The sequence below is a fragment of the Cyprinus carpio genome, chromosome B22, assembly GCF_018340385.1.
Source record: "Cyprinus carpio isolate SPL01 chromosome B22, ASM1834038v1, whole genome shotgun sequence".
In the NCBI taxonomy this organism is placed as follows: Eukaryota; Metazoa; Chordata; class Actinopteri; order Cypriniformes; family Cyprinidae; genus Cyprinus; species Cyprinus carpio.
This window is the reverse complement of record NC_056618.1, coordinates 29,925,563-29,950,705: the sequence shown is the minus strand read 5'-3', so window position 1 is coordinate 29,950,705 and position 25,143 is coordinate 29,925,563. Positions and strand designations below refer to the sequence as shown.

The window sequence follows — 25,143 nt, the reverse complement described above, 5'->3', positions numbered from 1 at the left end:
TATAAGGTCTAAACATGCAATGAGGTGTAAAAATACAGTTAAGGTGTTTTATTTTGTTTTAAAGGATAATCAGCTGTAGAATTGAACTTAAAAAGTCACAACTGAATGAATGACCTTGAGAAGAATTGTTTGAGAAGTGTGTTAAACGTCTAATTTACAATACATACCCAGATTTTTTTTCTATTATTTTCCATTCTTTATTACCATTGTAGTATGTGAAAATGTGAAGCAAACAGACAGGACACAACAGAAACATTAATTTTCTAAAAAATAACTCACATCAGTTTTAAAAGAATTAAGTTATATTGTCTCTGGATTTCAACATCTACAAAAACAAACATTATTTTAGTCTTAGTAAAAAAAAAAAAAGATAACTTGATAGAATTCTGAAGTTTACTCGCCTTAAAACCGTCTTTCCCTCTCTTCAGAAGAAAGGTTGTAGGAAATGTCATAATAAAGCTACAAATAAATGTTATATTTCAACAGGCAATTATAATGTTCAATTTGTGTTAGGATGTGTAGAAAGTGACGCAGCTCACTCTATCTATCTATCTATCTATCTATCTATCTATCTACCTGTCTGTCTATCTATCTGTCTATCTATCTGGCTGTCTGTCTATCTGTCTGTCTGTCTATCTGTTTGTCTATCTATCTATCTATCTATCTGTTTGTCTGTCTGTCTATCTATCTATCTATCTACCTACCTATCTACCTGGCTATCTATCTACCTACCTACCTACCTATCTACCTATTTATCTACCTGGCTATCTATCTATCTGTCTGTCTGTCTGTCTATCTATCTACCTGTCCGTCCGTCCGTCCGTCTGTCTGTCTGTCTATCTACCTATCTATCTGGCTATCTATCTATCTATCTATCTGTCTGTCTGTCTGTCTGTCTGTCTATGAGGAGGAGCAATGAAGGGAGAATGGTCTGGTCAGATCACAGATGTTCCCATCAGCAGAAATATGACTCTTATATAAGGTCTAAACATGCAATGAGGTGTAAAAATACAGTTAACGTGTTTTATTTTGATTTAAAGGATAATCCGCTGTAGAATTGAACTTTAAAAGTCACAACCGAATGAATGGCCTTGAGAAGAATTGTTTGAGAAGTGTGTTACACGTCTAATTTACAATACATACCCAGATTTTTTTTCTATTATTTTCCATTCTTTATTACCATTGTAGTACCCAATAATTTATTTTTAACTTTTTTATTTTAATCTTCATTTTAATTGAAAATAAATGCTTTTCTGATGTGATTTGAAATTTGAAAAGGGAGAAAAAGCGGCAAAATGAACACGTCACATGTTTTACAATCTGTGCTACTGGAGTTAACCGTTGTTTGTCTTTGGTAGTGTTGACTAGCCGACTCACATGTTGGTGGGTGGAGTTAGTGTAAATAGACACTCCACTATAGAGACCCCCTGGACCTCACTAATTTTCAAAGCCTGGCTAGGGCCACGTGTGCGGGATAATAAAATGATTCACAGGACTCCCGCAAAATAGAAATATCTAAACAAAAAATATCTAAAACAAATAGTTATTCATCTATTGCACAAAAGCAACATGAGCTAATATAAAACAAACGATTAACAGGCGCAAGCGTATACAGAGTTTCTATTTAGTCTATAACTCGTGTTCGCTGCATGCGTTGAGCAGTGACGTCCTGAAACTTGCGTGCTCATGAATCCTCTCATTATAACACACGAATTGTAGACATTATGAAAGATTCATTATGCATATATTTATTGTGTTTTAACAGAGATTTGTGAGACTGCGATTAACTGAGATGTGTTTTAGAGATTATAAATGCAGCACTCTTTGCTGGCATTCTGCCAAACCATGCACACAGCTGCCGCTTGCTTTAGTTTAAAATAACACGTAGTCACGTGGCAAAGGGCCTCATGACCTTTATAAAATGAGTCTGTCACCCGTGGCACAGAGGGTTTGGATATATGTTTAACAGCTGGAGAGAATCTTCTGCTCAAACAAAGACAGAACATTCCATTGACAGAACACACATGAAAGTCTAACTACAAACTATTATGCTCTTTATTAGATCACTAAAATCTAAAAGGTTACATGCTTGATTAAGATTTGATTCCTCATGCTACAACTGGGAATATTAAATGAGTTTAAACAAACTTTACTTGAAGCAAATACGAAAGTCAAGCAAAAGAGAAAATGAATGAGGCAGAGCTGTGTATTTACTGATGAGTCTCTGATGTGGTTTATCTCCAGTGTGAATCCTTTCATGTGCTTTCAGGGTTTCTGACAGATTGAATATCTTGTTGCAGTATGAACACTTAAAAAGGTTTTTATTTATTTATTTATTTATTTTTAAACAAAGTGATGTTTTGGTGCTTTCAGTTCAGCATTTGTAGTATATGACTTCGAGCACTTAAAACACACACATCAACTTTTCCCGCATGGATCACGGTGGTCTGGTTTCTTTACTGCATGGGTCTTCATGTGTAGCTTCAGGCGACTTTTCAAAGCAAAACCCCTTCCGCACTAATCACACGCGTCTGGCTTCTCTCTATTGTGGATCTGCTCGTGTGATTTCAGGTGTGCTGACAGACTGAATCTCTTGTCGCAGTGTGAACACTTGTAAGGTTTTTGTTTAGTGTGTATCTTCTGGTGCCGTTTTAAACGGTTTTCCAAAATAAAAGTCTTCCCACACTCAAAGCACATATAATCTTTCACAGCGTTATGTAATTTCTGATGTGATTTTAAATTTTGCAGCCATGAAAAGCTCTTTCCACATGAAGAACATGAATGTGGCTTCTCCTTCATATGAACTGTCAGGTGTCTCTTCAGGGATGATGTCTCAGGAAATGTTTTGTCGCACTGATCACATGCGTACGGCTTTTCTCCGGTGTGGACCCTCATGTGTACTTTAAGGGTCGATGACTGAGTGAAACACTTTCCACACTGATCACATGTGTGTGGCTTTTCTCCCGTGTGGACACTCATGTGGGATTTAAGATTTTCTTTGTATGTGAAACTCTTCCCGCACTGATCACACGTGTGCGGTTTCTCTCCAGTGTGGATCCTCTCATGTCTTTTAAGATGTTCTGACAGACTGAATCTCTTGTCGCAGTGTGAACACTTGTGTGGTTTTTCTCCAGTGTGAATTATCTGGTGCCGTTTTAAATGGGATTCCGAATTAAAAGTCTTTCCACAGTCAAAGCACATATGAGCTCCTACACCAGTATGTGTTTTCTGATGAAATTTTAAACCGTCCAGCCGTGAAAAACTCTTTTCACATAAAGAACATGAATGTGGCTTCTCTTTCATATGAACTGTCAGGTGTTTCTTCAGGGCTGATGAATCAAGAAATGTTTTGCCGCATTGATCACATGTGAACGGCCTCTCTCCAGTGTGGCTTCTCATGTGAACATCAAGATTTGCTTTCCCCGAGAATGTTTTTTCACAGTGATCACATACGTACGGTTTCTGTCCACTGTGGATCTTCATGTGTCCTTTAAGGTGTGATGATTGCATGTAGCCCTTCCCACACTGATCACAAATGAATGGCCTCTCTCCAGTGTGAACTCTTTTGTGAAACCTAAGATTTTGCTTGTTTAAGAATCTCTTTTCACAATGGTCACATTTGAACGGTTTTTCTCCCGTGTGGATCCTCATGTGTAAGTTAAGGCTTTCTTTTTGTGTGAATCGATTCCCACAGTGATCACACTTGAATGGCTTTTCTCCTGTGTGAACTCTCATGTGAACATTAAGATGGCTTTTGCATGAGAAACTCTTCCCACTGAGTGCAGGTGAATGATTTCTCAGCTCTTCTTTTATTTAAAAAAATATTTTTAGTTTCCGAGTGACTCAGAGGCTTTTCATTTTCTGTCAATAAAATAGAAAAGATAGGTTTAAGGGTGGGTTAAGGTGTTGGGGATGGGTCAACAGTGTAATTATAAATGTAATTAGAGATATTATTTACAGTTGTAATTACATGCAGGTATTTTTTAAAATATAAGTACAACATAAAAACATATGTATCAAATTATTAATTTAAATGTAAGCAAACTGTAGTTAAAGCCACCTAATATAAAAATCAATTATATGACCCTGAAACTTTGCATGAATGTGGTACATTGATTTTGCAATTATTATTTTTAGAACATTTTAGCCATAAATTCCATGTTTCTGTAGTGAAAACTGTTACATGTTTGATCAATGATGACACAGTTATCGGTTGCACTTTATTTTACAGTATGTGCACTAAGGCTGTCAAAAAAACCTTGAATTTCCAATAGTCATCGAATTACAAAATAAAATAAAATCCACATTCAAATGCAAAAACGTTGCATTTTAAACCTAACTTTAGAATGTTTTAATCTGATACAATGTCCCTTTTTACTTATTTTAAGAATGTTTCAAAACCTTTGAACTCAAAAGATTCCAAAACATTTAACATTCTTGTGTAACAAACACCAACCTCTCTGTTCTTCATTGTGTTTCATTCTGCAGGGTTCTGGATCACTCATGTTCTCTCTGTCCTCTTTAATGAACTCAGTCTTTGCAGATTTCACTTCTTCCTGATGGTTTGATGCTCGTCTGCACTTGTAAACTTGGGAAATTCCAGCATTTATTAGTGAGTAGCTGTGGGTGGAGCTTCACTGACTGTGATTTACAGGAGGCGGGGGTTTATTGACTGAATTGCAGTTTGGTTGGAGAAGCTGATCTGTCTAAATCAGAATAAATCTGTTACCATGTTTGATTTTAAAGGGTAAAAAGGAGACTTTTTAGTGTCTGAATTAAATTACATTTAATAACAGATTTTATGTACATAGAAAGTATATTAAATGCAAATAAAAAGTACGCTTTTTCAAATAACTTTAGTGAAAATCAAATGTCCAAACATGAGTGAAATAATGTTCCAATGGCATTCAGTGAAACAGATGTATTTGTCAAAATGAAACCACATACTTATTCTGAGCTGTACTTATTAAAATATATCAAAGAATAAGTGATCAGACTAAATTTCATTCTGTTTGAAAGTTTTCCAAATTTCTTGTCGTCAAATGGGTCAAACCTAGTGGTTTGAAGGATAGTGGCAAAGTAGAAAGATTTACAATGACAATGTATGAGTGTTTTAGGGGTGCACTGTGATCCTTAAATAGAGTCTTTTAATATGATTAAAATGATTATTCTTCTAAATATGACACAGGATCTTTGGACATAGAAACTATTGTTACACTCTTGACATTTTATTTTAGTTTATTTTTTGCTCAGAAAATTAAACATTTATTATTACTAAAAACTCATTTTAAAAAAAAAAATCACACAAAAAAAATGTGAAAGCTGTATTATTTTTGATGCTTGAAAACACCTTTTGGTCTTTGACCCATATTGGCACATTTAATGATTTGTCTGTCTATCAAAAAGCAACTGATGCTAATTCACATGCTAATTCTTTTTTACTGCTAACTCTAAAATGATTATGTTTCCTTATTAAATTATCGACAGATATCTAGAAAAGTAGTAAAGAACTGTAAGAAAAAACAACTGAGAGCATAAAGAAATAAATGTACAGATTTGAGTGAGAAATAAGCGATAATGCTTTAGATTAAAGCCCGCAATGTACCGCACAATTAAGCAGAATTTAACTATTTGTAACTATAGAGTACTTCACAGTACCCACTTGGAAAATAAAATGTACTACAACATTTTTCTTAACTACTGTGCAAACATACATGCCCTTGTCATATGTAGTATACGTGTAGGTGTAACATCCATGGGCTGTACTTTAAATTGATCCCTTGTTATTAATCTTTTTGTTACTGTAGTTTAAGTGTAACAGTCGCGGGATGTGATTTAAAAGTGATCCCATGTTACCCTCTTGTTACATGTGGTCTGTGTGTCATACATTACGATACCACCTACTCGTAATTTCAGAATTATGGCCTTTAGCTATACTTACAGTATAAATGCTTTATCATTCTGTAGGTTATTACCCCCTTATTTCCCAAACGTTGCATATTGTTCCCTTATACCTACGAGTAGGTACTGTGGAGGTACTCTATTACAGTTACTAATAGGTACACTGTAAATAATTTTTAATTACACGGTACATCGCAGACTGTAACCTAAATCGTTACCAAATAAAGAGATACTCCAATGAAATAAGCTTTAAGTGTCAAATTACATGAGCTCTGTAGACATCAGCATAACAAATGAGGTGAACTACTGACATGAAATAAAGTAGGGCTGGGCGATGTATCGCATGCAATTGTCACGCGCATTTCGTCAGTAAAGCCGATTCCCTGATTACCGCTAAATCGCAATCACCTGCTTTCAAATGGAGCGGCATTTAATAGACAGAGCCGTAGATCACTGAAAAGCTACGCAATATCGCGTTCATTATCGAAGGCGATCAGGGTCTTTTTAGCAGCTGGTTAATGCTAATGAGCCTCAGACTAACAGCTATTAAACAAGCCATTCACGATCATCAGCAGATCATCTCTCTCTATTCTGAGATTTTGCTCTTAAGAAACCGAGTATATACTGACATATACTGCTATACTCTTACAATATGACTACCGTATATATGGACAAAACAAAAACTATTAATAAGTTCCTGATACTGTATTAACAACATACAATACAAAATAACAAATTTGTTCAGTCAGTGCTAAATTCCAAGAGTAATACAAGTTAAAATAATAATAAAAATGCTTAAACTGCAGCATCAACACTTAACTTAATTCCCCTGACCAATCTCAAACGTTGACTTATGATGAAGTAACATTCAGTAACAGCGGCATTAAATGTCCAAACATCGAAACGTACAAACAAACGAACATACAAAAGCACACGACAACTTCATGAACTAAATAGTTGTGTTTCCATACTCGCTGCTGCTGCACTAAATGTTCATTTCAGTAGAAAGACGCACAAGTACCCAATGAAAACAATATACAAATGAGCCTGCATGTTGCTTAAACTCTATAAAGTGTTTGCTGTTTGTGTAAATATGAGAAACACCATGAATTACTCGCCTCACCAGAAGACAATACGCTGACTGAATGCACGACTGGTGACGTCATCACGGCGAGATTAACGGCTGCGTCCGAAAGGTACGGAGGCGTCACGATTCAAGATTCAAGATTTTTATTTGTCACATACATGGTTATATGAAGAGCATATGACCAGCAGTGAAATGTAAGTCAGGTCCGCTCCATGGACAGTGCAATTATTAAAGCATACAAACACAAGAAAATTACATAAAAAAATATGATATGGAAAAAGTAAGATAAAAAAAGAATAAAATAAAATGTGCAGGACAGTATACTGTAGACGTAATAAATATTAAGATGAGCAGGAACGTACAAGAGGAGAGTGTGCAAACAGGGTCTTTACATAGCAGCAATAGAGGTAAAAAAGTCAATAAATGAAAATAACAAATTATAGAAATTGCTGTGTGCAAGTGTCAATACAAATCGACACAAGGCACGTGCGAATACAAATTCTTCTTCACCTCATGTCTCCAGAGGTTTGTTTATTTATTTATTTATATTAATGCTTAAACAACAACAAATACAACAGAAGGGTCACACAAAAACACACACACAAAGAGCACATATTAACTATACATGTATATATAAAACCAACAAATAAAATAAAATAATGAAATAATAAAAGGCCTTGTTCAATCACAATAATTTAAATATACCAAATAAATACACAGTTTTTACAGCTTCTTTCTTTGTACTCTCCTTAATGGTGCTTCTATAGATATCTAGCCTAATAGTACCACTTCTGATTGCTGAATTTACAACACTGAATATTAAATGTAACGAATATAGTCAAGAGCTTGATAATGTAAGCCTCATTTTCAAACTTTTCAAAAAGCCAAATATTACAGGATCATATAGTAGAAGAAAGTTGCACAACACTTTGTCATTTATAAATCTAGAAACCTCCCACCACAACCTCTTTGTATATAGATGATGTCAGAAATTATGAGAAAAAAAAAAGAAGCTTGGCAGGGTAACATTTGTGCAGTATCTTAAATTACATTAATTTAATTTGTAATTAGATATTTATTAGGTAATACTCAAACTTTCCTCCAATTAATATTTCCAACAAACTTAGACCAATAGAAAATAGCACTGAATAGCCTTATTATTATTATTATTATTTGCTAGATAAAAAACTAATTCTGTCACAGAAAGTGTCAGCAGGGTGTAGTAAAGAAGCATGTTTAGAGTATGAAATATACCTCTACATAAAGACACAATACTAGAAGAGATCTAGTTACTAGTTACAGTTAATCTTTTGGGGTTACAGGGAAATGATAATATCAAAGGAAATTCATCATAGGTCATTAAATACCCCTGAGAATTCAACAACTGTCCTAAATGCAGCACTCTTTGCTGGCATTCTGCCAAACCATGCACACAGCTGCCGCTTGCTTTAGTTAAAATTAACATTAATTAAAATTAATGTTCTGTGAATGTTTTAATTACAGATATTTATCGGGAGCATGTATCCTTCATGAAGAAAAAAAGTAACATAACTAATGTAACTAATTACTAATTTTCTTTTGAAATAAAGTAATCAGAACAGTAACGTGATTACTTTTAAAAGGAGTAATCAATAATCAGCAATTTGATTACATTTTCAGAATAACTTGCCCAACACTGGAAGATACAATTAACATGAAAAAAAATGACTGAAGAAAATAGTTTTCAGTTTCATAAGCAGAAGTCAGAAATCAGTTTAAAAACAGAAAATCAAAATAATGTGTAAACCATGGTTTAGTTATGTAGCAAAGGGCCTCATGACCTTTATAACATGAGTCTGTCACCCGTGGCACAGAGGGTTTGGATATATGTTCAACAGCTGGAGAGAATCTTCTGCTCAAACAAAGACAGAACATTCCATTGACAGAACACACATGAAAGTCTAACTACAAACTATTATACTCTTTATTAGATCACTAAAATCTAAAAGGTTACATGCTTGATTAAGATTTGATTCCTCATGCTACAACTGAGAATATTAAATGAGTTTAATCAAACTTTACTTGAAGCAAATACGAAAGTCAAGCAAAAGAGAAAATGAATGAGGCAGAGCTGTGTATTTACTGATGAGTCTCTGATGTGGTTTATCTCCAGTGTGAATCCTTTCATGTGCTTTCAGGGTTTCTGACAGATTGAATATCTTGTTGCAGTATGAACACTAAAAAAGTTTTTTTTTTTTTTTTTTTTAAACAGAGTGATGTTTTGGTGCTTTCATTTCAGCATTTGTAGTATATGACTTCGAGCACTTAAAACACACACATCAACTCTTCCCGCATGGATCACGGTGGTCTGGTTTCTTTACTGCATGGGTCTTCATGTGTAGCTTCAGGCGACTTTTCAAAGCGAAACCCCTTCTGCACTAATCACACGCGTCTGGCTTCTCTCTATTGTGGATCTGCTCGTGTGATTTCAGGTGTGCTGACAGACTGAATCTCTTGTCGCAGTGTGAACACTTGTAAGGTTTTTGTTTAGTGTGAATCTTCTGGTTCCGTTTCTGTAAGATGTTGCTTGTTTAAGAATCTCTTTTCACAATGGTCACATTTGAACAGTTTTTCTCCCGTGTGGATCCTCATGTGTAAGTTAAGGCTTTCTTTTTGTGTGAATCGATTCCCACAGTGATCACACTTGAATGGCTTTTTCTCCTGTGTGAACTCTCATGTGAACATTAAGATGGCTTTTGCATGAGAAACTCTTCCCACACTGAGTGCAGATGAAAGATTTCTCAGCTCTTCTTTTATTTAATATATATATATATATATATATATATATATATATATATATATATATATATATATATATATATATATATATATATATAAAGAATAAAATAAAATGTGCAGGACAGTATACTGTAGACTTAATAAATATTAAGATGAGCAGGAATGTACAAGAGGAGAGTGTGCAAACAGGGTCTTTACATAGCAGCAATAGAGGTAAAAAAAGTCAATAAATGAAAATAACAAATTATAGAAATTGCTGTGTGCAAGTGTCAATACAAATCGACACAAGGCACGTGCGAATACAAATTCTTCTTCACCTCATGTCTCCAGAGGTTTATTTATTTATTTATTTATATATTAATTTTTAAACAACAACAAATACAACAGAAAGGTACACACACACACACACAAAAAACACACACACAAAGTGCACATATTAACTATACATGTATATATAAAACCAACAAATAAAATAATGAAATAATAAAAGGCCTTGTTCAATCACAATAATTTAAATATACCAAATAAATACACAGTTTTTACAGCTTCTTTGTTTGTACTCTCCTTAATGGTGCTATAGATATCTAGCCTAATAGTACCACTTCTGATTGCTGAATTTACAACACTGAATATGAAATTTAATGAGTATAATCAAGAGCTTGATAATGTAAGCCTCATTTTCAAACTTCTTGTCATAGCTCAAAAAGCCAGATATTACAGGATCATATAGTAGAAGAAAGTTGCACAACACTTTGTCATTTATAAATCTAGAAACCTCCCACCACAACCTCTTTGTATATTGATGATGTCAGAAACTATGAGGTAACATTTCTGGGTGTAATGAACAGAATAAACAATTTACATCACTATCTTCAATAAATCTGGTTTAAAAAAAAAATGCTTGGCAGGGTAATGTTACATTCAGTGACTTTCAGCTTCCTTATTTGGTCTTTTTCCTGTTCTTGTTTTGTTAATTGATTAATCCCCACCTGTCTCCATTTCCCTGATTACCTCCTGTGTGCTTAAATACCCTGTCTGTTTAGTTCTTCCTCGTCTGTGATTAATGTAGTATTGTTGTATCCTGATGTGAGTTATGTTTATGTTGGATGCGCCCTTGTTCCTCCGCAATCATTAAAAGAAACCCATTGTATATTGTCTTCCTCGTGCGCCTTCATTACACACCAGCTAAACGGTAACAGAATCACGGACCCAACAGTTTAGCGGTGTTTTTCTTTTTGTTTTCCCCCCTCTCGGAATGGCAATCCCAGCAGTCCAACTCCTGTGCCTGGAGCAACTGGACCGTTCGCTGGAGGACCATACTAGGGACTTTCTCGATCTGGCGTGCCTTACCCACTTTCCCGACCGCTCGCTCTGTAATTTCTACTACACCGGCCTGAGCGAGCGGTGTAAGGCACGCCTACCAGCGAACAGTCCCAGAGAGGATTTCACCACTTTCGTGGAGTGGGTGCTGGAGAAAAATAGATCCCCATTTACCATCTGCACCACCGAAGAGGATATCTCCAGCCCCACTCCCGAACCAGAGACCAGCCAGCCGCCATCCCGGCGCACGGAGCTAGAGCCCACCGCAGCCGCAGAGCCCGAGCCAATCACTGACAGGGAGCAGGAACTCGAGAGCGCGACTGACCAGGTGTGTGAGCCGGCAACACCGTGCGTCGTGGGACGATTAGTGGAGATCGAGGGCGTGGAGGAAAGCCCTGCCCACACTCCTGCGACTGAGGGTGAGCTGCATTTGGTTTCTGGGAAGTATATAGAGGAATTAATGGTCCTTATAGACTGGTTTGGGGAGGTAATTCCTGATCCTCCCGTTTCTCCGCTGGTTCCGTCCAGCCCTGACCCTCCTGTTTTCCCTCCCAACCTCCCTCTCCCGCCTCCTCCTAGACCTGTCAGTTCCTCTGCTCCTCTTCCGCTGGTTCCGCCCAGCCCCGATCCTCCTGTTTCTCCGCTGGTTCCGCCCAGCCCTGATCCTCCTGTTTCTCCACTGGTTCCGCCCAGCCCTGATCCTCCTGTTTCTCCGCTGGTTCCGCCCAGCCCTGACCCTCCTGTGTTTCCTCCCATCCTCCCTCTCTCATCTCCTCCTAGACCAGCCAGTTCCTCGACCTCATCTCCACTGGTGCCAGTCAGTCCCGCAGCTCACCCTCAGTCCGCGCCATCTGGGCGCGAGGGTTTGCCGCAGGACTTCCAGTCTCCAGCTCCGCCTTGGCGTGTGGATTCCCTGTCTCCGCCTCCAGCCTCCGAGCCCTGGACTCCTCGGTCCTTCGACCCAGCGGCTCCGCCTTGGCTCTTAGCTCCTTAGTCTCCACCGGTGCCCGGCATCCCACCAGCTCCACCGGGCTCCCTCGTCCCTCCGGCTCCACCTTGGTCAGTCATCGACCATCCGCTGCCTCTGGACTCCATTCCTCTGGTTTTTGCCTCATCACTCCATCCCTCCGGCTCTGTCAGGCTCCTCCTTCCCTCCGGCTCCACCTCCATCCTCAATCACTCCAGCTCCGCAGCAGTCTTCCGGTGCCCCGCCTCCGCCTTGGTCGCCTGAGCCTTCTGCTCCACCTTGGCCCTCCGGATCCTTGGCTTCACCCTGACTCTGCGGCTGCTCTGCTCCATCTTGGGCTCCTCACCCACCGGCGCTGTCTCCGTCTGTCGGCCCCCTGGTGTCGTCAGCTCCTCCTCCACCATGGCTCCTCCCGCCGTCGACTCCACCATGGATCTCCATCCTGGCTGGTCTCTGGAGCACCATCTGGCTCCTCCTGCTCCGGGCTCCTCCATCCATCCACTCCGCCCTGGTTCCTAGCTCCTTGCTCCCTTTTCGCCTGCCCCATGCCCACCTCCAGAACCCCCTCCCTCCCTCCGCTGGCATTCCTCTTGCGGTGCAAGGACGCACCGTTCCGGGAGGGGGCGAACTTATACATTCAGTGACTTTTAGTTTCCTTATTTGGTCTTTTTTTCTGTTCTTGTTTTGTTAATTGATTAATCCCCACCTGTCTCCATTTCCCTGATTACCTCCTGTGTGCTTAAATACCCTGTTTAGTTCTTTCTCGTCCATGATTAATGTAGTATTGTTGTATCTTGATGTGAGTTAAGTTTATGTTGGATGTGCCCTTGTTCCTCCGCAATCATTAAAAGAAACCCATTGTATATCGTCTTCCTCGTGCGCCTTCATAACACACCAGCTAAACGGTAACGGGTAACATTTGTGCAGTATCTTAAATTACATTTCTTTAATTGTATTTGTAATTGGATATTTATTAGGTAATACTCAAACTGTCCTACCAAAAGAATCCCATTATCAAACCAGGTTTTCATTAATATACTCGTGTTTATACAGAATATTACAATTATTCCAGATATAATACTGGTGTGGAGAAAAATTGTGCTTGTAAATTAACTTCCAAGCCAAAAGCACTTGCCTGTGAAAAGCTGAAATATTTAACAGGCAGTTTTTCAATTTTGTAATCACACATTAACAAAAATGAGACCACCAAGTTGGTCAAAAACAGTACTAGACACTGTAAAAAAATCAAAATAATCAAGAGCACCATTTTTATATAAATTAACTACCACAGATTTTCCAATATCATGCACACGGTTTTTCCACAATTTTTTCATTTCTTTTTCTATCTGAATGAATTGAGGAAGCAACATAGGTAAGCCTAGAGATACCTTCCCCTTTAGCCAGAGAATGACCTTTAAGAGATAAATCCCTCTGTAACCAAACATTAAATCTGTTCTTTATGAATAAAGGCTCCCCATGCTCGCATTCTGTACATATCATCAAGCTTATTTTGTAGTTCTGTGAGGCGCACTCTCTGCTCATTCAATAAATTGTCAGTAGGAATACTGAATAATGATAAAATCTCTTCCATGAGAGATCTTGTACTACAAAATTTTCTCAGATTTCAATTTTTAATAATTCCCAATTACTTTTAAACAATCCTTCATTTTTGGCTTTTACCCAATAATAATTAATGAGTCTTTCCATTTCCTGTTTAACATCACCTAATTTGAGCAGAGAACTATTCATTTTCCAGTATGAGTGCTGCCTATTACAGTTTGCATTTGGAGAAATATGAATTTTAATCGAAATAGCCTTATGGTCAGATAGTGGGGTTGCCATTATATTAACTTGAATAGTATTCTTATCAAAGTTATTAGAAACAAGCCAAAAATCTATCCTGCAACGCTTAGAGCTATCCTTATTACTCCAAGTATACACAATATCATCCAAACTTTTTTCTCTCCATACATCAATAAGATCAAACCTGCTCATAAACTGTTTTAAATCAGAATTTAAAATTGAGGGTCGTCCTGGTGGCCATCCATCAATAGATTAATTCAAAACAACATTGAAATCACCTCCTAAAATTAAATAAGCAATAGGAAATTTGGATAGCCAATAAATAAGTCTCTCTTCAAACAAAAACAATAACTGGTCATTGTCAGGTTTACTATTAATATTGACTACAATAAAAGTTACACTGAAACTTTTTAAAACTAAATATATGCACCATCCATAACCACAAAAATCCAAATCAAATTTTTATTTTTTTCCGGCCAGAGACACTGAGTGTACTGATCCATGAGACCAAATATCCAAACCAAATATCATTGCCCCATTGTGAACGCCAAAAATTCACATCAGAGGCACCCGAATGAGATTCTTGAAAGAGTACAAAATCTAAATTAAACTGTTTAGTAAACAAAAACAAGGCCTTACTTTGGACGTTTTCTCTTAAACACCTGGCATTCAAAGAAATAATAGAAAGTGCCATTACTAAATCTAAAGCAGGAAAGAGCAACAACAAAACGCATCAATTTAAACAAGTAATTATATGAAACTAAGTTTGGCAAAAAGGTCAGAAATGTGACATAACACCATATAAAAACTTTTGAATGCAAATAAGCCACTCTCGTTCAAAAAGAAAAACATATATTATTGGTAACACCAATCAAATTTCTACTCCATCCATTAAAAAACAAGGTAAGTCAGTAAAATTGTCATTTTATATAAACATGTAACTTATAACCGATTAAAAAATCAGATCAGAATGAAGCAAACAGTAGTGTCAAATTTTAAGTCAGCTGGTAATTCATCTTCCCCTTGTACAAAAGCTCTGTCTCCAACAAAATAAGCCGTCTATGCCAGCCGCTCAAGCCTTTTGAACCTCCAGCCATAACTTTATTCTTCTTTCGCGGTCTCCTTTTGCGAAGTCCTCCCTAAACTGCAGACCATTGTTACACAGAAAATAATTTCTGGCTGCCTTCCAAATGGCATCTCTGTAAGTGCGCGTAGAAAACTGGATTATGGTTACTCTACCACCTACCACCACCGCTGCCCTGTTGTGGTTTTTCAAGACGATGAACAACATCGACAACTTCAGGAAGTTTTTTCTTTTTGCTGGGAAGCACAGCCAGACAAATCCTGATGCCGTTTTCATCAGCCACCACCGGAATACCTATGAGGTTGCGCCGTCTCATGTAGGTTTCTAGATCATCCACTCTTCTTTGCATCTGGCTAATCAGTTGTTCAACTTAATCCACGCGTCGCTCAGAGACACACTTCAGCTCAGACATCACATCATCTACTTTTTCAGTCAAGTCGGAGATCTTTTGCTCTATCGTGTCCGAGCGGCAGTTGATCAGCTGTGTTATGTTGTCTAGCTGATACGAGACATCAACATTTGTATTGTCACTGGCCTTTTTCTAAGCAGCTGGTGACTTGCTTGGAGTAACGTTAACAGGCAGAGCTGGAAACTCCTCTTCGGCCAGGCTTGAATGAATCCTCCTCACTCATAGAGGCAACATAATCATCCCCACAGCTAAGGCCAACGAGTGAGCATGCGCTAGCACTAGCATTTTTAGCTTCTGAGTGAGCTGAAATTTTTCGTTTATTATGAACCACGGTCAAGCAAAAAGCAGTCATCAGTAGTTCAACAAGGATACATCTATGGCTGCGTTTACACTTGGCATTAACATGCGACCTGTATCCGGATGTTGTCCACATACACATTGAAAAGACAAGTGTAAACGCCATTCAGTCACGATTTAGATAAAAAAAATATATAGATGGCGTCTGAAAGTTGCGTTTGGTGGTCAATTTGTGTGTAATATATAATATAATATATATAAATCTGTGCATAAATGTCATATTTTATGAACCATGCATTGTTGAAGTCATTTTTAATTGGTGCTGAAGAAATGCAAAATCGGGGTACTCCGTAATTGTCCACACAATCTGTATCTTCCATTCCAAACTCTCCCACCACCACGGGCAAGACCAAAGAGCTGTCAAAGGATGTCAGAGACAAGATTGTAGATCTGAACAACACAGTATCATTATTTCTGTGTTACAAACATTCAAATCACATAAGTACTGGGATAAAAGTTTATAGTTCCGATATAAACTCTGATGTGTACGGTAGTGTTTAAAAATAGTATATCACATTTTGAAAGTAATTTGACACTTCAAATGAAGATTCATCCATTACATTCTTACGCCAATAGGTGGCGAAAAGGGGCTGTTAAAATGTATTTGTCTTTAAATCATACAAGAGATTTGTTCAAGAATGCTGATTCATTCAGTAATACATCTTGAGTAAGTCACTGAATCATTTATTCATAAATTAAATGTGGTTTTGTTTAGTTGACTAAAAGGTTTTTTTTTTTTCTCAGAATGATGAGAGAACCACAACTTCCATTGGGGAAGGAACAAAAAAAAAAAAAAAAAAAAAAAACCTCCGGAATCATCCAGTTCTATTCCGCACTTAAACAGCTCTTAAAGAGTCCAGTTTTTATGTAGCCTGTTGGTTTTTGTTCATGGTATTTAGCTCAAATAAATGGTTTGCAAAAAAGACACACAGGATAAATGTTTGATATCATTATTTAATCACATTGGAATCGGAATCGATAAAATTCAAATGATACCCAATCCTATTTATCTGTACATACATTATACTGTCTATTGTATTTTGTCTACTGTGTATTGCCTTTACACATTTATTTTTAATCACTTATTTTTATTTTGTTATCTGTGTCTCTATAACTTGACATCCTAAAGCTCTTTCTGATTCTGAAAAAAAGTGCATATAGCTGCTAATTGTTTTGTTGATTTTCAAATATAAAACATTTTAAAATGTTTTCAGTGAGATTATCAGTTCTTTTTGAACATTGTCATTAATGTTTTCATCTACCTTGATAATACTGATAATCGTGATTAACTTTGGTCACTATAATCGTGATATGAAATTTTAACACCATTCCATCCAGGCCCGGATTAGGAATTCAGAGGCACCTGGGCACAATGTCTATGTCAATATACTCAAAATATGAGGAGCAATTAATTTCTTTCTGACAGGAGACCAATGCCATATCATCTGCATACTTTATGAGGGAGAGGTTAATCTTCGTCACAAAGCAGTTCATTGATGTATGAATAAAACAGTATTGGAGACAGGACGCATCCCTGCGGTACCCCAGAATTTAAAACCAAGCAGTCAGACATGACATTATTAATACGAACACGCAGAAGTCGATCTCTTGATAATTTCTTAATCCATGATATCACCCAACAACTAACACCTAAAACACAAAGGCGAGTATTACTCCATAAAGAGTATTCTAACAAACATATTTGGCTTATTTAGATAATGTTGAACTTTATTCAAATGAGTGAGGGAGGTGTCCACAGTGCTCCGACTGGCCCAATATCTAAACTGTAGGGGGTCAATGGATCTCCCTTACACACTGTGCTCCATACATGCAAAGAACTGATGTGAGCGTAATTGGACTAAAGTCATTTGTCAGTTATTCCAGGGTGAAGATACAAAATCATCCAATGTTTCAATGTCGGTTCAGTCGCAAGACGAGTCTATTGCAAGTGACATGACTTCAGCTTTCTTTATGTCCAATAAAAGATTGGACACACAATCACCTGCCAATACCTCTGCTCTTCTTGTTGCCATGCAATCGGATAATGGCAGATTATTTAATAGCTCCACATCCATTTATTTTTTTTTTGCTCTGTCATCGTGATTTAAAATTTACTCCACAATGTGAATTGCACAGTTTTTAATTCATGCAGCATCTGTGAACGGCTTTTTGGTCTTTGCCAGGTTCCAAGCCACACGCATTCACCTGTATGGATGTGTTTTTGTGAAGAACAGCAACCGATTGTCTTGTAAGCTACCACCAATTGTGTTACCTTCTGTTTGTGGCTCTCAGAATGTTCTGGATAATTGTAGTCAAAATTGCTGTGCAATGTATTGAAATGGCATTTCATGTTAGTCTGCGTGCATAACATGGTGGCTTTGCGTTGTGGTGGTCAGGCAAAATAAAATAAATTTGTTCAGTCCATTCAAATTTGTATTGTCTATTTTCTGTTTCCACTTTTTTCACACTCGTGACGAGTGTGATTTTTATTTTTACTGTTAGACTAAGCTGTCAATGATGCTTCATTTTAATTTTTGCACCAGTGACGTGCTTACGCCGACATAACCTTAATAACACTACTTGAAATTAGCACAGGCCGCCAATTGACATATGACATATTGACCCTGACATATCTCATAATAGTGACATACTTTCTCATAATAATGAGATACTTTCCAAGCAACCAACAATATGTCCTGTCACTAATTGTGGTTGTTAGGAAACTAACTTACACAGAAGAGACTTTATTGCTCAGCACATAGAGATGAACAGCTTACTGTGATTTCAGACTGTGATTGTTGTGAGTGAATAAAGAAGCCAATGGTGTGAAACTGCACGCACAGATCACCGTAGTCTGGTTTCTTCACTGCATTGATCTTCATGTGTAGCTTCAGAATCTCATCGCAGGGTGAACAGTTCCACATTAAGAACTTGAATGTGGCTTCTCTTTCGTATGAACTGTCAGGTGTCTCTTCAGGGATGCTGATACAAGAAATGTTTTACCACATTGATCACATGCGTACGGCTTCTCTCCAGTGTGGATCTTCATGTGTGCTCTAAGACTTTGTTTGCGTGTGAAGCTCTTCCCACACTGATCACATGCATACGGCTTCTCTCCCGTGTGGATCCTCATGTGTGCTCTAAGACTTTGTTTGCGTGTGAAGCTCTTCCTGCACTGATCACACGTGTGCGGTTTCTCTCCAGTGTGGATCTGCTCATGTCTTGTCAGATCTACTGACCAACGAAATCTCTTGTCACAGTGGGAACACTTGTAAGGTTTTTCTCCAGTGTGAATCCTCTGGTGCCGTTTTAAAAGATTCACTGAAGCAAAAGTCTTCCCACAAGCAAAGCACACATAATCTCTCACAGCATCATGGAATTTCTGATGGGATTTTAAACCGTCCAGCCGTGAAAAACTCTTTTCACATAAAGAACATGAATGCGGCTTCTCTTTCGTATGAACTGTCAGATGTTTCTTCAGGGTTGATGAATCAAGAAATGCTTTGCCGCATTGATCACATCCGTACGGCTTTTCTCCGGTGTGGCTTCTCATGTGAACATCAAAACTTTGTTTTAATGAGAAACTCTTTCCACATTGATCACATGTGTACGGCTTTTCTCCCGTGTGAATACTCATGTGGACTCTAAAACTTTGTTTGCGTGTGAAGCTCTTCCCGCACTGATCACACGTGTGCAGCATCTCTCCAGTGTGGAACATCTCATGTCTTGTCAGATCTACTGACCAACGAAATCTCTTGTCGCAGTGTGAACACTTGTAAGGTTTTTCTCCAGTGTGAATCCTCTGGTGCCGTTTTAAAAGATTCACTGAAGCAAAAGTCTTCCCACATGCAAAGCACAAATGATCTTTCACAGCATTATGTAATTTCTGATGGGATTTTAAACTTTCCAGCTGTGAAAAACTCTTTCCACATGAAGAACATGAATGTGGCTTCTCCTTCATATGAACTGTCAGGTGTGTCTTCAGTTGTGATGCCCTAAGAAATGTTTTGCCACACTGATCACACGTGAAGGGCTTTTCTCCGGTGTGGATCTTCATGTGTCGTTTAAAGTTTGATGAATGTATGAAACTCTTTCCACACTGATCACATGTGAACGGCTTCTCTCCAGTATGAACTCTCATGTGAAACACAAGACTTCGTCTGTAAGGGAAACTCTTTCCACATTTATCACATGCATGCGGTCTCTCTCCAGTATGAACTCTCATGTGAATCTTAAGACTTTGTTTGTATAGGAAACTCTTTCCACATTGATCACATGTGTGTGGCTTTTCTCCTGTGTGGATTCTCATGTGAATCTCAAGAGCGTTTTTGTATGTGAAACTTGTTCCACACTGAGTGCAGGTGAAAGATTTCTCAGGTTTGACATGAGGTTTCTCCTCCACTTCACTCGTCTCGTTCTCTTCCATCAGGTCTGAAAAGAAAGAAAGAAAAAAGTTTACATAAACCAAAATTATTTAAGTGAAAGAAAAGTGAGCCCTATAATCATTTTGATGCATTTTTATAAAATTATTTACATATCCCTGAAACTTTGCATGAATTAGGTAAACTGATCATTCAATTATTGTTTTTAAAGCATTATAGGCTCATGAAATGTAGTGTTTCTGTAGTTAGAACTAGGGATTAGGGGTGGGCGATATGGAAAAAATATCATATCACGGTTTCTTTTAGAAATATCACAGTTCACGATTTTTATCCCGATTCTTTGTCATGTTGGTTTTACTATTTTGCAAGTTGTCTGAGCATTACAGCCAAACTAATTTCCCTATTATAAAGACAAAGCCTTTTTTAAGCTAACAAAAAAAAAAAAAAAAAAAGAATGGCAGATATTTAGGCCAAAGAGGGTGAAGATAAAAATCTTTGTTCTTATTTTTTAATAAAGTTTAAAGAATGACAAAGATACACATTACAACTACACATAATATACAAATAAAACAAGCAGTGCTTTATTTTCAGGTACAATGGTGTATTTAGCAGGAGCATTCAAGAAATTGAATGAACAAATATAAAAATAAAACAGTATATAAAATGATTCCTAAAGCAACTGTATTAAATTTCTTCAGTCAAGAACAGTGAATTATTTTTGTTTTGTTGTTTTATTAACGTTAAATAGTTCACCCAAAAATAAAACACAAAAGAAGATATTTTGAAGAATGTGTGTAACCAAACAGTTGCTGGTCCACAGTGACTTCCAGAGTATTTTTTGCTACTATCAAATTCAATGTGGACCAGCAACTGTCTGGTTACACACATTCTTCAAAATATCTTCTTTTGTGTTCAGCACAAGAAAGAAATTAATACAGGTTTGGGACAACGTGACAGTGAGTAAATAATGACAAATGAAATTTTGGGGTGATCTATCCCTTTAATGACAGTCGCATGTTTAATAGGCCTACTGTCCCTTTAAGACCTGCACACATCTGATATACAGGCACTTACACGTTTTTCTCTCAACTGTTTACTTTCATTTTAGACATAACCAACTGCGTCTATATGTAAGCCTTGTGTGTTTTGACAGTATTAGTGCAAAAGATAACTTCAATAATCAGGCGCTGTTTGACAGGCTGTTTGACGCTTCGTGTGTATGCGGCGCTCAGAAAAGGCACAGGTCAGACCTGATAATGAGATAACATGCAGATAACGAGAGAGTAACTCCTGTGAGAGTAACTCTACAGCTGAGTTAACTGATGTGAATGCATGTGGAGTTAAAAACTTTATCGTCCACGATAAAAAGAAATCGCATAATTAAGTGTGAAAAAGGATATGAGAAGGACTATAGTGGGTATTTTTGCTAGTGGGTGCAGGACACTATAGTTCATTTATGTAAGTGAAGATGGCAAAATAAAGTAAACTGTGACAAATTATACCCAAAAATTCTTCATACAGTGGACGACCAGTAAAACCTCTACAAATTTGGGAACAATTATTAAGACCGCTTATTAAGGCATAGCGTGAAATATTACTAATATGAGAACCAAATGAAAGCAAACCATTCAATATAACCCCAAGACTTTTCACCTGGGTAGAAAAATTAACTGAGCAATTATTAATAAACAAGGTAAAGGATTGAGTTTTAAATAAAACAGCCCTAGAACCCACAAGGAGGGCTTCTGTTTTATTGGTATTTAACTTAAAAAAAAAAAAAAAGTCATCCAAATATTATTGTCCTGCAAACATTCAGTAAGGTCAGGAGGGGGACGAGAAACATTAGGTCTTGTAGAAATATACACTTGTGTGTTGTCAGCGTAAAAATGGGTATTAATACCATAAGAATAAGGCGCATCCACACGCAGCGGCTTCTCTCTCTCCCATCAGAACGGTGTTTTTGTGTTTTTTGTCTTGTGTCTCGCAGTGTTTTTGTACGTCTTCATCGTGTCTACCTGTCTTTAAGCACGCATACAGTCGTGAATATCTGCTCGATGTCGGCAGAACCACATTTTTAGAGTTAAACTCCACACACGCGGAAGAGCTGTAGGAGCTTGGTCTGCTCCGGAGGCCTTCACCATCACCGATCGCCACTACTGCATCTCGCCCACAGCAGAGGTACCACAAGCGGCGTGAGAAGAAGCAGAAGAGGGGTAAGCGCGGAGGTATCCGGGCTAGGCTAACAGGTAACCCACACAAGCCAGCTATCCCCACCATCGTACTGGCTAACGTACGCTCTTTGGACAATAAACTGGACTACATGCGACAACTACGCGCAACTCAGAGAACTGTAAGAGACTGTTGTGCTTTTGTGTTCACGGAAACATGGCTCAGCAACAGTGTTCTGGACTACGCTATTCTTCTTGATCAGCTGACATGCTATCAAGCGGACAGAGTTCTTGTTGCGGGAGGTAAAACCCGCAGCGGCGGGCTTTGTGTTTACATCAATCATGTATAGTGCTGTTGTGGTCTGCAAACACTGCTCACCCCTGGTGGAGTTTGATTATTAAGTGCCAGCCATTCTATCTACCAATGGAATACACAGCCATACTGCTTGTTGCTGTAAACATCCCTCCCAGCTCCAACAACAGCAACAGGGGCGAGGCACTAAATGAACTGTACCAACACATCAGCAAGCAGCAGACAGCCCAACCTGATGCTTTTCTCATCATAGCTGGGGATTTCAACCATGCACACTTAGAGTGTGTTCCCAAAAATACACCAACACATTGACTTTCCAACACGGGATAACAACACTTCGGACTTTGTTTACACCACCCAGAGAGGAGCTTACAAGGCCCTCCCCTACCTTGGTGCCTCAGACCACATCACTGTCATGCTAATGCCTGCATACAGACCGCTCGTTAAAGTCGCCAAACCAGTTTACAAACAAATACAAGTATGTCCGGAAGGGTCGTCAGAGGCTCTTCAAGACTGTTTTGACACCACTGACTGGAATATATTTAAGCAGGCTGCCACATACAATAACACCACAGACCTCCAAGAGTACTCAGAGACGGTCACTGCCTACATCACCAAGTGTACTGATAATGTAACAGTCACAAAGACCATCACTGTCCGGGCCAACCAGAAGTTGGGATGACAGGGGTGGTCTACAGACTCCTGAAGACGCACAACGCTGCCTTCAGAGCTGGAGATGAGGTGGGCCTGAGGACAGCTAGGGCCAACCAATCCCGCGGCATCAGAGAGGCTAAGAGACAGTACTCCAGGAGGATAGCCCATAGTTTCAGCAACAGCAGAGACACTCTGAGCCTGTGGCAGGGGATACAGACCTTTAAGGACTACAAGCCCCAACCGCAGACCTGTGACAGCAAATTCTCCCTGCTGAACGAGCTGAACGCCTTCTTCGCTCGCTGTTTCTTCCGGCTTCGCTACCATTCGGACTTTCTAGCTTACTGCTCTGCGCTTTGCTTCTTATTTCTGTACTTTTCTCTGATTTTTCTAAGATTTTTACTTCAGCAGATCAGCACAGTGCTCAAACAACAGATTTTTGGCACAAACACTAAAACTAAAAACTCTTTGGGACTGGAATAATACTACAAAAAAGAAGACTTTGCCTCCCACTGCCAGCAGCTTACATTCCGAAGACGGGAAAACACCTGCCTACATTCAAACAGAAGAGAGAGAAAATGCCTCCTGTTGAATATACTTGTTGCATGAACTGCTGCAGACTTCTACAAAGGATTGTGGTTCTTGAAACAAAGTTACTTCCTGGACTTCCAAAACAGGCGGAACACTCAGCAGACTGTCGCATGGACCCTCTCAGCATACAGCCAGTGAGTCCCATGAATCTTCTGAATCTCAACAGTTTATACCAAGTGTAGAGGAACAAGCTGAAACTGATCGCCACACTAATTGATGGCACAAACAGGGAGCGAAACCCAAAGGAACACAAGACATCAGATTGTCACGAGTTTCACATACTGCTGCCGTAGCATCCTCTACCCTAGATTCGACTATGACAAGGCTTGTGAATACTGGTATTCTACCACCCCCTATACATCTTGAGAACAGATTTGAAGCATTAATGAATGTGGGTGAGGAATCCCCAAATGTGATTAAACATGGATCGGATCAGCCAGCAGCTAACACCGCTACTAACAGGCGCTCAAGGTCGAGCAGACAGCGGCATTCAGCTCAGAGCGCAGCCGAGCCCAGGACTCTGATAGTGGGTGACTCTATTATCAGAAACATCAGTAGCAGGACTACAACAACAACATGCTGCCTTTCTCAAGCAACGGTCTCTGATGTAAACAAGGAACTTCAGAACATTCTGATGAAGCACAAGACTGCAAATCGAATCATCCACTTCAGTGAACTCTTTGAAACACTTCAGTGAACTCTTTGAAACACTTCAAAGACTCAAAGTTCAGTTGTTCATCAGTGGACCAATCCCAGCAAGGGGAACAAATATGTTTTCATGGTTGCTTGGGCTGAACACATGGCTACAAAGATCTTGCAATATAAAAGGAGTGAATTTCATCTACAACTTCAATCTTTTCTGGGGCCATAGACAACTGTTTAAACTGGATGGCCTCCACCCAAACAAACTTGATGCTAGAGTGCTTATGGACAATATCTACTTTTCCCTCCGTCATCCTTCAGCATAGTGTGTCAATCAATTCAGCACACACACACCAGGTCCGAGTCATCATCTGGTTGACATGTCCCACAAGGACACTGATAACACCATGCAGCCACAACAAGCACCGCTGATGGACACTATCCTGGCTGAGCCCTGCCCACAGAGCTCCTCACAGACAGACTGTGATGTATCAAAACAGCTACAAGACTCAGCACCCAAGGATGACTTTCGGGAAAACAGCCAGTGAAGCAAAGACAACATATCACAGTCACTGGAAACCCCAGAGACACAGCCCTGCTCACCGGATACATTATCCCTCTCTCCAGCATTTCCACTTCTGTGCTTCTTACAGAAAATGGAGGAATTGGTGTATGCTGGGACTAAACTCT

General features: G+C 38.7%; 2 protein-coding genes across 7 annotated transcripts in view; both read right to left on the bottom strand.

Annotated features, from left to right (window-relative positions):
- Positions 1-2,304: 2,304 nt before the first annotated feature.
- On the bottom strand, positions 2,305-7,123 carry LOC109061297 (zinc finger protein 271-like). 2 transcript variants are annotated; one of them, XM_042749625.1, is made up of 3 exons: positions 7,025-7,123; positions 4,457-4,588; positions 2,305-3,861 (listed from the first exon to the last, which is right to left on the bottom strand). In XM_042749625.1, the coding sequence occupies exon 3, from the start codon at positions 3,733-3,735 to the stop codon at positions 2,518-2,520; it is 1,218 nt and encodes a 405-aa protein (XP_042605559.1). In that variant the 5' UTR covers positions 3,736-3,861; positions 4,457-4,588; positions 7,025-7,123; the 3' UTR covers positions 2,305-2,517. The 2 variants fall into 2 exon arrangements, with proteins under 2 accessions (XP_042605559.1, XP_042605558.1); XM_042749624.1 differs by having other exon boundaries at positions 4,457-4,706; positions 7,025-7,115.
- A 9,768-nt stretch (positions 7,124-16,891) lies between these two features.
- Positions 16,892-25,143, bottom strand: part of LOC109068810 (gastrula zinc finger protein XlCGF57.1-like) — a 52,253-nt gene continuing 44,001 nt past the window's right edge. For 3 of the 5 annotated variants that reach the window (XM_042749619.1, XM_042749618.1, XM_042749620.1), the window contains one exon: positions 16,892-20,137. In XM_042749619.1, coding sequence (XP_042605553.1) covers positions 18,630-20,137 — 1,508 coding nt within the window. In that variant the 3' untranslated portion in view covers positions 16,892-18,629. The remainder of the gene's footprint in view (positions 20,138-25,143) is intronic. The other 2 variants (XM_042749622.1, XM_042749621.1) reach the window with 2 other exon arrangements.